Below are 14,675 nucleotides of genomic sequence, written 5' to 3' on the forward strand. Positions count from 1 at the left end.
TGCATGTCTGCTCTCCCAAAAAGAGAAATCCCAGCGTTCGATGGTGACCCTCTGAAGTTTCACACGTTTATCAGAGCATTCGAAATGGGAGTAGAAAGCAACACAAATAACAACTACGATCGCTTGTGTTTCCTTGAGCAATACACAAAGGGACATGCAAAGGAACTTGTGAGAAGTTTCCAGTATATTGATGCAGAAAGTGGATACTTCAGGGCAAAGGCTTTATTAAAGGAACGGTACGGGAACGAGCAGAAGGTGGCGTCAGCCTATATGGAGCGAGCACTGTCGTGGCCACACATCAAACCAGAAGATGCCATGGCCCTGCAGGAATACAGTCTCTTCCTCCGCAGCTGCTGCAATGCTATGGAGAATGTGCAGTACCTACATGACCTGGACACCCCATCTAATATGCAGAACATTATAAGAACGTTGCCATATAAGATAAGAGACCAATGGCGAAGCCACGCCTGTGATCTACAGGAGAAGTCTAAACGAAGAGCAAGGTTTATCGACATCACAGCCTTTGTTGAAAGGCAGGTGAAGATTCTCACTGACCCTGTGTTTGGCAACATACAGGATGAACCTACCAGGAATAAAAGTGCAAGCAAACCTGAAGCTCTGCTCCACTCTGGAATCAAAACAAGCTTTTCCACCACTGTAGACCCTGTGGAGAGGAAATATCAGTCTGGATATACGAGCAAGGACACTCACCCACCAAGGAGGAACATATGCCCCTGTTGTAAAGGAGGACACTCACTGACGGAGTGTGTGCAGTTGGAGAGGATGGCTCACAGAGAGAAGATGGGCTTTTTGAAGGAGAGTGGGTTTTGTTATAGCTGTCTGCGTAAAGGGCACATGAGCAAATATTGCCGCAAGAGGATCACCTGTTTGAAATGTGGCCTAAAGCATCCAACTGTCCTGCACAGGGACAATGTGAGTAATCCTGAGCAGACTGGAAGGAACATCACACTCTCAGTGGATAACACCTTGGTCTCAAGTGGTCTTACAGGGGCTGGAGAGCAGAACTGCAAACTACCTATAGTGCCGGTCCAGGTTAAAGCAAAACAGGGCGGTGAAACCATCAACACGTATGCTTTCCTGGACCAAGGCAGCACAGCGTCGTTCTGCACAGAGGATCTAATGCACAGACTCCATCTCACTGGAAGAAAGACCAGCATTCTCCTGAGAACTATGGGCCAGGAAAAGGTGGTGACCAGTTATGTTGTGCCCGAATTGGAAATAGCTGCACTGGATGAAGAGAAGTTTATTGATTTGCCGAGAGCTTACACACAGGAGTCAATGCCAGTATACAAGAACAACATACCAACAGAGAAGGACCTGAGAATGTGGCCGCACCTACAGCACCTTGCCTTACCGCAGATTGATGCAGGGATTGATCTGCTCATAGGGACTAATGTTCCCAAAGCTGTGGAGCCACTGGAGGTGATCCACAGCATGAATGATGGACCTTATGCCATTAGGACTGTACTGGGCTGGACAGTGAATGGGCCACTGATAGGACACAGTGGGCAGGCCATGGATTGTGAGGCAGTGACAGTAAACGGAGTTTCCATCACGAATTCAGACGAGCTATGGAGACGACTGTTTGTGAATGGTTTTAAATATTGACCAGAAGGAAGATTTCCATGTTGTACTTCATGGACTTTAGATCTTGTGCTACATGCATTGCTGGTGCTTTCTGTTGTGTCTTCTTTTATTCATGATTGTGTAATTATTGTTTCACTTAATAATTAGGGGCTGGTGTGTAGAAGACAGATATGGTGGACACTGAATGCATGTGTGTCTGCTGGCCCGTGTGGTGAGTGTGGGTATAGCCTGGGGGTGGGTGTGCCGGTGGGTGTGCCTGTGGGTGTGTGCGCATGGGCGTGTGTGAGGCTTTAAAGGCACGCACACACCTGGAACACGGAGGCTAGGGGAGAGGCAGTTGGGAGGCCGTAATTTTTGTTGACCGCTTTACACGGATTTGTACACTTTGGCTTTATTTGATGGTTTATTTTCATCCATCCATCCATCCATCATTCATCCAGGCAATATACCTTTTGGACTTTGTCTATCGCCAGTACCGCCGCACTTGGGCCGCAATAAATCCACCTGAGAACGCATCCTGGATTCCGCGTCGTTTTGTACAAACATTTGAGCGCGTCGGACAACTACGCAGGACCCAACGCACCCCTCAGCGGCTAAACCAGGGAAGGAAGCCGCAACAGTATCTGTGACCAAGTACGAGTCTCAGTACTACTGACCTACTTCCACAGAAAATTGATGGATGGATAGAAATAGAGCTGATTATTATAGACTATTCTATTCTAGCAACAGTTCAGTTTAAATGTTAATAGGTGGAAGCCGAGATGCTTCCAGTCTGCTCTGCAGTGATTTCAAGTCAAAACAGGTTGAAAACTACTCAAAAGAAAGCAGAGCAGTGTTTTTATTACATTTTAACGTAATTTAGACATTTACGAAATCACCCTTTAATTTAAATGAAATAACAAAAAAACATGATCACACACAAACGTTTTATTAAATATAAATTCAATACAATATAACATATTAAGTCACATAAATAAATTGAGGTGTGATACAATAGTAATACAGTCTCTAAATATGTACATAATGAAGTATTATAAAAATCCTATACATATGATTTATATATATTCCATTCACCCATTTTCTTGTAAAGATAAATTCAATCGTCTACCCCCCCCCCCCCATCTGCTGTGGATGTAGCGGTAAACGCAATTCGAGACATCCAGTCAACATTTTTACACGAACGTTCCTCGTCTAAGTTTAATTTTGTGCATAGCTGGTGAACTTGGTTGGCAGTTTGTCCACAGGATAGACCGTAGGTCCCGTTTTCATGGTGGGGGGCCCATTTAAAAGAGTCCAATGACACTTTGAGATCACTTCCACAAGGAAGATCTTCAGCAGGACCATGGCAAACTCCTTCCCCACACACATCCTGGAGCCCCCTCCGAACGGGATGTACTGAAACCGGGAGTCAGCTGGAGGCTTGGTCATGAAGCGCTCCGGCTGGAAGTCTTCCTTATTGGGAAAGATCTCCGCCACGTCATGGGTGTCGCAGATGCTGTAGATGACATTCCAACCTTTGGGAATTTGGTAACCCTGATGTGGTCAAATGGAATCATGAAGCAGACACATCGCAATCTCCGATTTACACATTTGTTTAACGATGCTTTGTTAACTCACATTGAGTTCAAAGGTCTTGAGCGCCACCCTGAAGCCTCCGGGAACTGGGGGGTTGATCCTCAAAGTCTCTTTAATGACGCAGCTGGTGTATTTCAGTCGCTCCAAAGACTCCATGTTCAGACTCTGGAGGTCCGTCCCCTGCTCCACCCAAAGAGGCACACAGAGGGACATGACACACATCAAACGAAGCAGAGATGGACTTGTTGAACTGATTTCAGAAAGATGACTTTGCATTGCAATAGAACTTCCAATGGCTAAATTAATCGTATAAGACCCCTCATCAATCAAGAAGAGCAGAAAAGAGTCAGCTGGACTTGTTCAAATTTGGTTGAAGACGTTTCACCTCTAAGGGACAGAGTCCAGATACAAAGGACAAAAACAACAACAAGACTTCTCATTAACATTCATCAGGATATTGACCTCAATCCCCAGAATCCACAACCCCCCAGCCACACCTGGGTGCAGCTCAACAAAGCATCTCACCTTAGGTGGGGGGGGGGGGGCAGCGCCCCGTCACCTTATGAAAGCTGATGACTCTTGATGAGTCTAATTGTCCCAGTGGTTTCGGTCCTGTTTGTCTTTTGTCTTCAAGTATCTGGACTCTCCACCAGTTAGAACTGAAGGAGCCTCTCGGATACGAGGTGAAACGTCTTCAACCAAACTAAACAAGTCCAGCCCCCCCCCCCCCCCCATCAACTTTACTTTGTTCATTGAACATTATCCCGTTGTCCTTTCTGGTAAAACGTTACTCAGCTTTCCTCGTGACTTAGCATCATCATCCAGCCCCTGATCCGAGTTTAACGAGTCCTACTTTCATTATCCCTGAGGATACATCAGGACTCCAGGTTTATTTACAAACTCTTCCCCCACAGATTTCCACCAATTATAAAAAAATGATTTATAAAACAGCTCAGTTGTCATGGAGATTTTTCTTTCTATTAGTCTGAGAACCTCCATAATAAATAAGCAAACACACAATGAAATTACCGTGTCCTTTATTTCCTGCCTGACTCGAGCCACCGCCTCGGGGTTCAGGCCCAGGAACATGATCAGAGAGGTGGCTGTGCTCGCTGTGGTTTCATGGCCCCCAAACAAAAGCTCTGTAGCAGATTCCTTAATGGCCTGGAGACGCATATGCAGACACTGAATCACTGGAATTGTCTGGTTTGCATTGTTATGCATCTATTTCATGCGTTAAGTCATTAGTTAAAGTAAATGTGACGTGTCCTTCTGTACCTGCATGCTGAAAGGTTCTCCGTTCTTCCTGCTACTGTCTATGAGCTGCTGCAGAGCGTCCCGGTGTTTGGATTCCTCGTCCAAGTCCTGCATCTTCTTCTTGATGTTCTCTTCTATCTTGGAATGGATGAAGTTCCTCGCTTTGAGACCCTGAAGGAATAGAGATGACAGGAAAGAGGTGGAAAGAAAAAAAGGAGGGAGGCACATATAAATGAAGATCAAAGAGGACCACTAAAAGTTAAAAATAAAAATAAGACTGTAGAAATTATATGCACCAAATAGATACACACATATCTAAACAGTACACATTTACAGATTTCCCATGTGGCAAGCAAAACATTTTCAGATGTCGATCGATTAGTGAAATAATAATGATTACACTGAGAATCATTCAACTACTGACCCCTACTTGTTAACGTCAAATTAGACTTCTGCTTTACGACTACAGGTACAATAAGGTCCGTAACAACGGTACTGTATCCCCAATAACCTGGGCAATATGTTTGATTCGTACTTTCCCGGTGCATGAAAGTTAGCTGCCATGGTACATTCACCGCGGATGGATCCTTGTTCTATCAGCATTAAACTATTCTGATCATTTACTTTGATAGGATTAACAGCTTTTGATTGGTCTAATTCTAACAATATAAATTACTGTTGATTAAATCACATCTATCTCTTGTAAATAAATGTAATAAAATAAAAATAAAAATTTCAGTTAATCAAAGACAGAAAAATTAAAAGAGTTTCTATGATTGATGCCCCCCCCCCCTTATTTTGGGATGGGCCCCACTTTTGAAAACCACTTTCCAACTCCGAGTTGAAAAGTGAATATTCTGTCTTTTTGTTTTAGTGTTTTTTATCTTACCCTGTAAAGTCCGCTGAAAGGCACGTCGATGGGGAGAGAGAATAGATTCTTGATCATTTCCTCAAAAGATTCCAGCAGCTGCTGCTCATCGGTCTCGATCTGCTCCGGCTCGAAGCCCAGGAGGATCCTCATGGCGACGCGGAACATCAGCCGCTTCATCTCCACGTAGACGAGCACACAGGAGTCTTTGAGCAGCCATTCCTTCACCGCAGCGCGGACGTCCTCCTGGATGATGGGGATATAGAACTCCAGAGCCTCCCTGGAGAAAGCGCGCAGGATGGCCTGGAAAAGGGCAAAGAGGGTTTAGGAACGCTCACTCCAGCATTCGGTCTGATTTTCATCTGATTTAATTCCCTAAATAAATTAATCTAAGACACTTTTGGGCATTGGTGGCGATCATGTCTGAAATAAAGATGATACAATTTATCTCTCTCTTACAATCTGAAGAGGGAAATTGTTTAAGTCTGAGGTTTTAATAAGTTGCTGTTTAAATAGATTAAATACATTTCACTGTGAATTATATTGAAATCAAACCTGCCATGAAACGCAGCAGGAGGAGAATGACTCACCCTCTTCTTGGTCTTGTGCTGCGCTCCGTGCACGTTAGACAGTGTGTCCGAGCCCAGGATAGCGCGCACAGAAGCGGGCCACTGAACAGACACGAGCTTGTGCTCTCCCAGCAGAATCTGCCTGACGTTTTCCGCTCCGGTCACGCGCACCGTGGGGTTTCCAAAAAGGTGCGTGCGGTAGATGTAACCGTACCGCTGCCGCTTTATCCGCAGGAACTTTCTCCTCTGCGAACACGGAGACATATTAACAATACAGAATATTATGTGAACTCTGACGCACGGAGAACAAGCAGCAATGACGCGACATTTAACGTTACAAATATTCTGAATTAGTAGTCAAACTCAGATAACAGCAAGACATCTTAGACTGCAAAAACAACAACATTGTTATTACACATTGTAGTAACTATGTCATTAAAATCGTACAGATTTCTAATCCCGTCTGTCACGGCGCCACACGGACGCGCGCAAAGCAGTGGAGATGAATACAAAGATGTTTGTTTATTGAGAAAAAGAAAGTTAAAAGTCAAGAAAAACCAATAAATCGGAATCCCTGTGATGACTCAGCACAAACCGACGCGCACGTTTACCTGGAGGACGAGCTGAAGCGTTTCTCCTATGAAGGGTAAGCCCATGGATCCGGGGGGCAACGGCCGGGGGCAGTTGGGGTCTCTGCTGCGGATCATATAAACCTCCCACAGCCTCACCGCCACCAAAAACATCACGCTGGGAAGCACGATCGTGCACAGGAAGGTGGCGAGCAGCGCGCTCAGAGCCATGGCGCAGCGACGTGCAGGTGAAGCGGCGGACGCGGCAGCGGCCTTTTATAGGCGGCCGGTTACCTTCTCCTCCCTCAGATAAATTAGTTCACTCAAAGTTCATCTTTAATTGTGGCTGTCGCTGGGCCCCGCCTCCGGTCGGCGCGGGGCCGCGGAGCCGCATCCTTAATCCTTACCTCCCGGTGCACGCAGACAATCCGCGACACATTTCATTGAGAAAAGGTGACGATTTCTTGCGAGACAATGGAGCCGCGACGCCTTTGTTGCAATCAGGCAGCTACTTTACGCACTCCCTGGAGGATCAGCGAGCAGCGCTGCAGGGCGGGCCGCATTCCAGAGGAACGCGCGTAAAGCGCGCATTAATCCCTCAGTGGGTCGATGGTTCATGCAAAGCAGCTGCTGGTCGTATCAGAGTCACGTCTCTGCTGCACGTTTTAATGATTTCTAATGGACGCGCCTTACTGTAGCCCCCCCCCCCCTCCATAATAACTCCAGCGCGCCTTACTGTAGCCCCCCCCCCCCTATAATAACTCTAGCGCGCCTTACTGTAGCCCCCCCCCTATAATAACTCCAGCGCGCCTTACTGTAGCCCCCCCCTATAATAACTCCAGCGCGCCTTACTGTAGTCCCCCCCCACGTAATAACTCCAGCGCGCCTTCACGCTGAATTAGCAGAACAATGCAGCAGTGACTTTGAGAGATGAGACGCGTCATTACGCGTCTGAAAGCGCCGCTGCCCTCTGCGTGACTTCCTACCTCTCCGCTTGAACCTTCCCAATCTGCGAGACTTTAACCTGCTCCCTGCGCGCACGTTGCGCGCGCGCGACGGCGAATACAAAGGTTTTGGGTTATTGAGAGGAAAACGGTATAAATAAATCACAAGTCCTGACAGTGACCACAGAACAATAAACCAGAGTCGATCTGGACCCAGGGAGACCAGCGTGTCTCACTTTGGTGACGGCTAATTGGGGATTCTAAAAACAATAAAGTGCGTGTGCGCGTGTGCCTGTTATAAAAATGATATCTCACTAATTGGGTTCAAACTCAGGTCAGGGGGGGGGTTGCCCCCGGGCTACACCGCCTGAGAAGTAAACACCAAGACGAGTCACGGCATCCTCACTCTCAATTTGAGATCTTGTTTTTTTTTTTTACTACTGACCATAACGTCAGCGCGTGTCCGTGTCCGTGTCCGTGTGCGCGGACGTGGGTGAGATTTATGTGTATTTTGCATGAACACGTTGGATACTTTTGATACAGGTCGCCACTCCAGCATTACCTTTTCTTTTTATCACCTGAATCTGACTATCTGGTTTTCATGTTATAAATATGAAAACGTTTTATTCAAGACTTTTATAACGTAAATCTGATTCCATTTTGGCCTGCCGTCAGCTAACAGCCCCCCTCACTCTCTCTTAAGTGTTACTTGGTGCTGGTCTTCAACGTGGAAGACTGGAACTGCACTTGGAGAGCGCAAACCTCCGCCGAGCAGGGGGATAAAGCTGACGAGTCACACGATGAAGTTTTAGGAAAAAGTAGTTGAGGCTAGACTAAGGACAGATGTAAGTATTTGTGAGCAGCAGTATGGCTTTATGCAGAGGAAGAGTACCACAGATGCAATGTTAGTGTTGAGTCTAGCAATGGAGAAGTACAGGGAAGGTCAGAAGGAGCTGCTTTGTGTCTTTGTAGATCTAGAGAAAGCCTGACAGGGTGTCCAGAAACTGTGGTACTGCATGAGGAAGTCTGGAGTGGCAGAGAAGTATGTCAGAGTAGTTCAGGACATGTAGGACAGCAGTGAAGTATGCAGCAGGAGTAACAGAGGAGTTTAATGTAGAGGTGGGATGCACCAGGGATCAGCTCTGAGCCCCTTTTTGTTTACCATGAGATGGAAAGCTCCTTGGAATATGATGTTTGCAGGTGAAGAATCGTGTGCAGACAGGCTGGAATGGGTGGAGGAAAGTATCAGGTGTGCTCTGTGATAGGAGAGAGTCAGCGAGGATGAAAGTAAAGCTCTACAAGACGGTGGTGAGGACAGCCATGATGGACGGCTTAGAGACAGTGGTGAGGACAGCCATGATGACGGCTTGGAGACAGTGGTGAGGACAGCCATGATGGACGGCTCAGAGACAGTGTCTCTGAGGAAAAGACAGGAGGTGGAGCTAGAAGTGGAGGAGATGAAGATGCTGAGGTTCTCCTTGGGAGTGACCAGGTTGGACAGGATTAGAAATGAGACAATAAGAGGGACATTGAAGGGAGGACATTTTCAGTGAGACAATGGTCTTGAGGACGACCCAGGAGAAGATACATGGACGTAGTGAGGGAGGACATGAGAGTGGCTGGTGTTGGGGAGGACGATGCAAAGGACAGGGTCAAGTGGAGAACGTTGATTTGACCCCTCACAGGACAAGAAGAAAGTACACTAGTAGTAATTTTGGAAATTACTTATTCTGACAAGAATTTCTTATGGCAAATAACCTGAACTGCTCCCTTAATTATATTCTAAATACAGAAAATGATGCTCAGCATACTGCTGGGGGAGAAGCTTTAACCAGGACCAACAGAGGAAATAAAATAAAAGTGGACTGTGTTCACTGGAGGTATGTCTCCTCCTCCTCCTCCTCCTCCTCCTCAGACTGCTGCATTGTTGGACTGCATGTTTATTGCCTTGTCAAAGTGTTTGATCTCTGCACTAAAGTACTTGACAGACAGGAAGGAAACACTAACCCCACCTCTTCCAACTACATTAACACAGGAACTCTAGACTGTATGTGGTGATTTCAAACTGCCTGAACAGTCACAGAACACCAAAGTTGACTTTAAAAGTAGGAATGGGGGAATGTCAAGTAACCCAGAAGCTGAATGTATCACAGTCGTACGACAAAGCAGTTCAACTCCAAAGGACCCTTCAATGGTGGCGTCTTTCTGGGCAGTGAGGGATCCACACACACACACACACACACAGCGCCTCACACACATGAGCATATGAACATTACTGATGGGATTACTGACAATACGAGAGCGACCCATTCACCTAAACCCGAGGAAACCCGAACCCGGAGAAAACCGATGCTGAGACCATATTATTGGTATAAAATTAGATAAAGGAATTACGTTTTATGACAGAATAAAAAAAATATAAATATAAATTCAGAAAAACAACACATTATTTATGAAAATGGTAAAATAAGGTGCAAAAATGTAAAAATTGTTGTCGCTTCATTTCCACAGATATACATACAATATACACAAATAATCTTTTGGTTATTTTGTGATCACCTCTATATAGCACTTTTTTATTTTTAACTGCTGTTAAAAATGAGCACTTCTGATGAGGTTTCTGTTGCTTGGACAGTTCTTATTTTCAGTGTCGTCCATGAGGACTTGGCCCGGAGACCTACGGGTGGCCGGTTCAAGACCAACTCAAGATCAGTTTGTAACCAGTGGCTGGTTCGTGATCAGATGAACCAAGAGGTGTGGAGTGTGGACTGGCGGTTGGAGAAGTGCTAGTTTGCCTCCTATGTGCTGCCGAGGTGCTCTTGAGCTAGGCACCGAACTACCAGAAGCAGCTCCCTGGGCACTGCTACGTGGGTTGACCTTTTACTCTCATCATCTTCTCGCTCCCCTAACTTGTATGTCTACAGGCCCTTTGTGTGTGTGTGTGCATGCCCAAGCTGTGTGTATGGGTTGTGCTATGACTGCCAAACACTTCTACTGCCACCTGCTGGGATGGAGAATGATTTCCTCTCACACAGAGAAAGCTCATACTTTTGTTGAACATTGGTTGCAATAATTAGTGTTTTTAGGTGCAACTTTATTCTTCCCCAGACCATTTAAGGTAATGGTGCTAGTTCTGTTGTATGAAATACAATCAACAAAATGCAATACTTGATTTGCCCCCCTAATTAACGAGTCATGGTCTAAGACTGTCTATGCAACCTAAAAAGTTTATTTTGGGTATAATGGATAATAATAATAAGTAAATGATGGATGGTTGAATGATGGGCAGCTGAGTAGAAGCACCCTAGCAGCAGCTTGTGGGGTTCGGTGCCTTGCTCAAATGCTCAGACGCTGAACTGACACCTCTGCAGCTACCAGTTCACTATTCATACTGTTGTCCGCACTGGACTTGGACCGTCCACCCTCTCTCTGGTCCCCCAAGCCAAATCCTTGTGGAATAAGCTACCACTGCTCCAAGAAAATATGGATACGCGACGAATTCTTGTGTCAATCTGTGTGTAATTGGAATGTTGACTGCAGGATTGCCCATTAGAGCATTTGCCCATGAACAACATTTAGATTTTTCTAACATAAACCAATTAGCTCCAAGAATTTGACAGAACCAGCCAGCCTCACCCTATTAGGCCCCGTGTAACTACGCTAGCAGAATTTATTCTGCAACTTTCATAATAAAAAGAACACTGAACTGAATTTGACTGAACATCGGGGGGGGGGGTACCAGACAAGAAGTGACAAAGGTAATAAATGTCTTTCATGTTATGTTTAATCATGTTCGCTGACTTCCTTCCTCACTCTCTGACTCGATAACAAATTAAACACATTTACAAAGTTGCAGATTCTCTGGGTTTTCCTTCATTTCAGAAAAAATATAATGCAAGTACACAACTTAAAGCATATAACAAAGGTCATTATTAAACATTTTAAAGTAAAAATTATACATACTTACATCTTTGAAATGCAGAATCTGCTCGACACCGAGAGGCTGTCGAGGACCATATAGAATAACGCAACAAAACACACTCTCCCATCTCTCATTAGTTTGTCACAGCGTTTGTTCATTTCAGTTCAGTCAATCACACCCAAACATGTAACATTATACACGCTGATATTTATCTCATTTAACATTCATTGTTTTTATTGAGTGCACACACTTAAACCAGGTAAACCAGAATGTGCTATTAGGGGGTGATTTAAGATTTTGTTTTGTATTTATTATCCGTTTTGTTTTCTCATTGTCATTTGATTTTCACAATGTCATTATGTGAGGTCAGCTTGTTAAGCAAAATCTTGGACTTTAGTAATATTGTGCCAAACTACTTTATAGGCATAGTCATTATGTTCTTGGGTTATATTGATTTAGGTTACAACCTCAATGCCAGGTGATGTTGGTGTACCTAGATTAAAATCATCCTATTGGAAAGAAAAGGACGGGATTATTCCCTGAAGACAGATAGAAAAATATCTGCAGGTTTACACAGTGGGGGCTCTAAATATTAACATTATGTGGATTGGTTGGTCTGTTTCCAATTCAAAAATTAAGAAGACTTTATGTTTTGTATAAACTATAAAAGAAGCCATGTACATTAAATATAGGAATGCTGAAGGAAAATAATTTAAAACTGCTTTGGCAAGAAAGAAAACAGAGTGATTTCCACCCCCACCCACCCCCTTTTTTTCTCTTTTCCCTCCCCATTGTTAGTGCCAGTTTGTATTATTTTAATTATCTATGTGTGTGTATAGATGCGTGTACATTTGTATATGAGTATTTTTGTACATACTGTACTTCAATGTTTTATGTGTTCGTAAGCAACTAATAAATAGATAAAAAAAAGACGAGACAAACATGTTTCTGATGTGCTTATTTTTCTTCTGAGACGTCTTTTCCAATCTTAACTGTTGATTAAGTTTCATCATTAAAGTATTCAAACAGTATAAAAAAAGGGAAAAAAGAAAGAAAACAGCATCAATAGGACGTCAAGTTCAAAGCTTGGCTTGCTAGGGGTGAAAGATAATAGTAACCTCCATTTTATATTGTGTATGTGGACAACTGGGTCAATGTTTGCTGGAATGTTTTTATCAGACGGTGATGAAAAACACACAGACAAGCTTTTGAAGCTGAAAAACAGTAAAGAAACTCATCATTTATGTGATGGGCTCTAGCAAGACTACAGGAAATCCTATTTAATAATGAATGCTGACCTTTAACCTCACTGCCTTAGTGCTCAATCACTTACATTACATTCTCACGTATGTACAAAGCATAGTTTTGAGTCATTAAAAATTCACCTTCCAAAACATTTTACTGTTGACTGCTGTGAAAACTCTAGGAAACTGCTTAGTGTGTGTGTGTGTAATTTACAATGGGCTTTCAGTCAAGGACACTAGGAAACAGTGGGGGGTGGGGGGGTATTTGGCAGCCACCGATTGTGCGAGTTATCCCACTTAAAAAGAGAGGTCTGTAATTTTCATCATCGGTGCACTTCAGCTGTGAGAGACAGAATGTCAAAAAATAAAGTCCAGGAAATCAGATTGTATGATTTTTAAACAATTAATTTGTCAATTCTTGTGTAAAATAAGTATTTGGCCTACAAACAAGCAAGAATTTTAATTTGTTTGAACTCATTGAAACAGTCAGACTCCAATCTCCTCCACGGCCGAGACTAGAGAGCTGTTCAAGGACACCAGGGACAAAGTTGTGGACCTGCACCAGGCTGTGATGAGCCAGTCTACAACAGGCAAGCAGCTCGGTGAGAAGAGATCAACTGTTGGAGAAATTATTCGAAAACGGAAGAGATACAAGATCCCTGACAATCTCCGCCGACGCTGGGCTCCATCTTCTTCCGGTCTTCGACAAGAGCAGACGTTTTTCCTCTCGTCCCTGCTTGTATTCTTTGTCTCGTCTGTCTGCTTTCCAGGACCCGCTGCGTGCTGAGTTCTGATCTACTAAATCGTGGAATCGATTAACTGATTGATCGCATTTTGTCACCCAAGCATGGGACTCCGGGGGAGCCCACCTGTCCAGACGGGACCCACGCAGCAGGCTACACCATGGATCCCTGGGAGAAATGGAGAGTGGTCTGTCTCACGGTCCTATCTGTAGAGGATGTGGAAGATATTTGGCTGTTTGGCTTATTGGTGGGGGGGAATCTGCTAATTGGAACGGGAGTTGCCCTGGTGTGCCGGAAAGTCTCCAAGACGGCGGCTTTCAAAGTTCTGGATAAATTGACCATGGATCTAAAAGTGCTCTTCGGTGCTTTGGGGGACCGTGTGATGGCTCGAATCGAGGACCTGGGCAAAGAGCTCAGGGATCGATCCGGGGAGGACTGGATACCATCTTGCCCCAGCAGGTAGAACTATATCACAGACCACCGAACTGAGTACTGGCTTGGAGGGACTGAAGTCTCGCCTTGGCACACGAAACGAGGAATAACTGAGGACCAGTTGACTATTTGGATTAAGCTAGATTTTTATTTCGCCTGAATATTGGATCTATTATGTCTCCAGTCCTCCAGTTGAGGGGGGAGAATGCTGAGTTGCATCTCAAGAGCACCAACCCCACTGTGAAGCATGGGGGAGGAAACATTATGCTTGAGATTTTGGGCAAACGTCTCTTTCCATCAGCGAGAGCATTGAAGATGAAACGTGGCTGGGTCTTCCAGCATGACAAGGATCCCAAACACACCGACGGGAAACTAAGGAGTGGCTCCGTAAGAAAGCATGTCAAGGTCCTGGAGCGGCCTAGCCAGTCTCCAGACCTCAACCCAACAGAAAGTCTGTGAAGGGAGATGAACGTCTGTGTTGCCCGGCAACAGCCCCAAAACATCACAGCGCTAGAGAAGATCTGCCTGGAGGAGTGGGTCAGAACACCAGCTGTCCAAACCGGGTCAAGAACTACCGGTACAGGAAATGTTGGAATCCTGTCATTGCCAACCGAGGTTACAGTACAAAGTACTGAGTTGAACTTTTGCTATTGACAAAATATTTATTTACTGCACCATTATACAAATACATTGTTTAAAAATCATACATTTTGATATCCTGGATTTGGTTTCTTCACATTCTGTCTCTGACAGTTGAAGTGCAACGATGATGAAAGTTACAGACCTCTCAACTTTTTAAGTGGGAGAACTGGCACAATCAGGCGGACAAATCCTTTATTTTGCCCCACTGTATATTGGTGAGGTTTTTTTTTTTTTTTATCACAATGCCAAGAGTCTGTCCTCTGCATGTTTTCTATTCTGTATTGCTGTTCCTTCTTATGATA

The 14,675-nt window shown here is 44.6% G+C and overlaps 1 protein-coding gene across 1 annotated transcript; it reads right to left on the reverse strand.

The window, feature by feature from the left end:
* Nucleotides 1–2,805: 2,805 nt before the first annotated feature.
* cyp26a1 (cytochrome P450, family 26, subfamily A, polypeptide 1) lies at nt 2,806–6,677 on the reverse strand. The gene is made up of 7 exons (XM_068754403.1): nt 6,489–6,677; nt 5,899–6,123; nt 5,330–5,611; nt 4,462–4,611; nt 4,213–4,347; nt 3,226–3,363; nt 2,806–3,141 (listed from the first exon to the last, which is right to left on the reverse strand). Exons 1-7 carry the CDS (start codon nt 6,675–6,677, stop codon nt 2,806–2,808), a joined length of 1,455 nt encoding a protein of 484 aa, XP_068610504.1.
* Nucleotides 6,678–14,675: the final 7,998 nt, after the last annotated feature.

Source organism: Brachionichthys hirsutus, chromosome 21, assembly GCF_040956055.1.
Source record: "Brachionichthys hirsutus isolate HB-005 chromosome 21, CSIRO-AGI_Bhir_v1, whole genome shotgun sequence".
Taxonomy (NCBI): domain Eukaryota; kingdom Metazoa; phylum Chordata; class Actinopteri; order Lophiiformes; family Brachionichthyidae; genus Brachionichthys; species Brachionichthys hirsutus.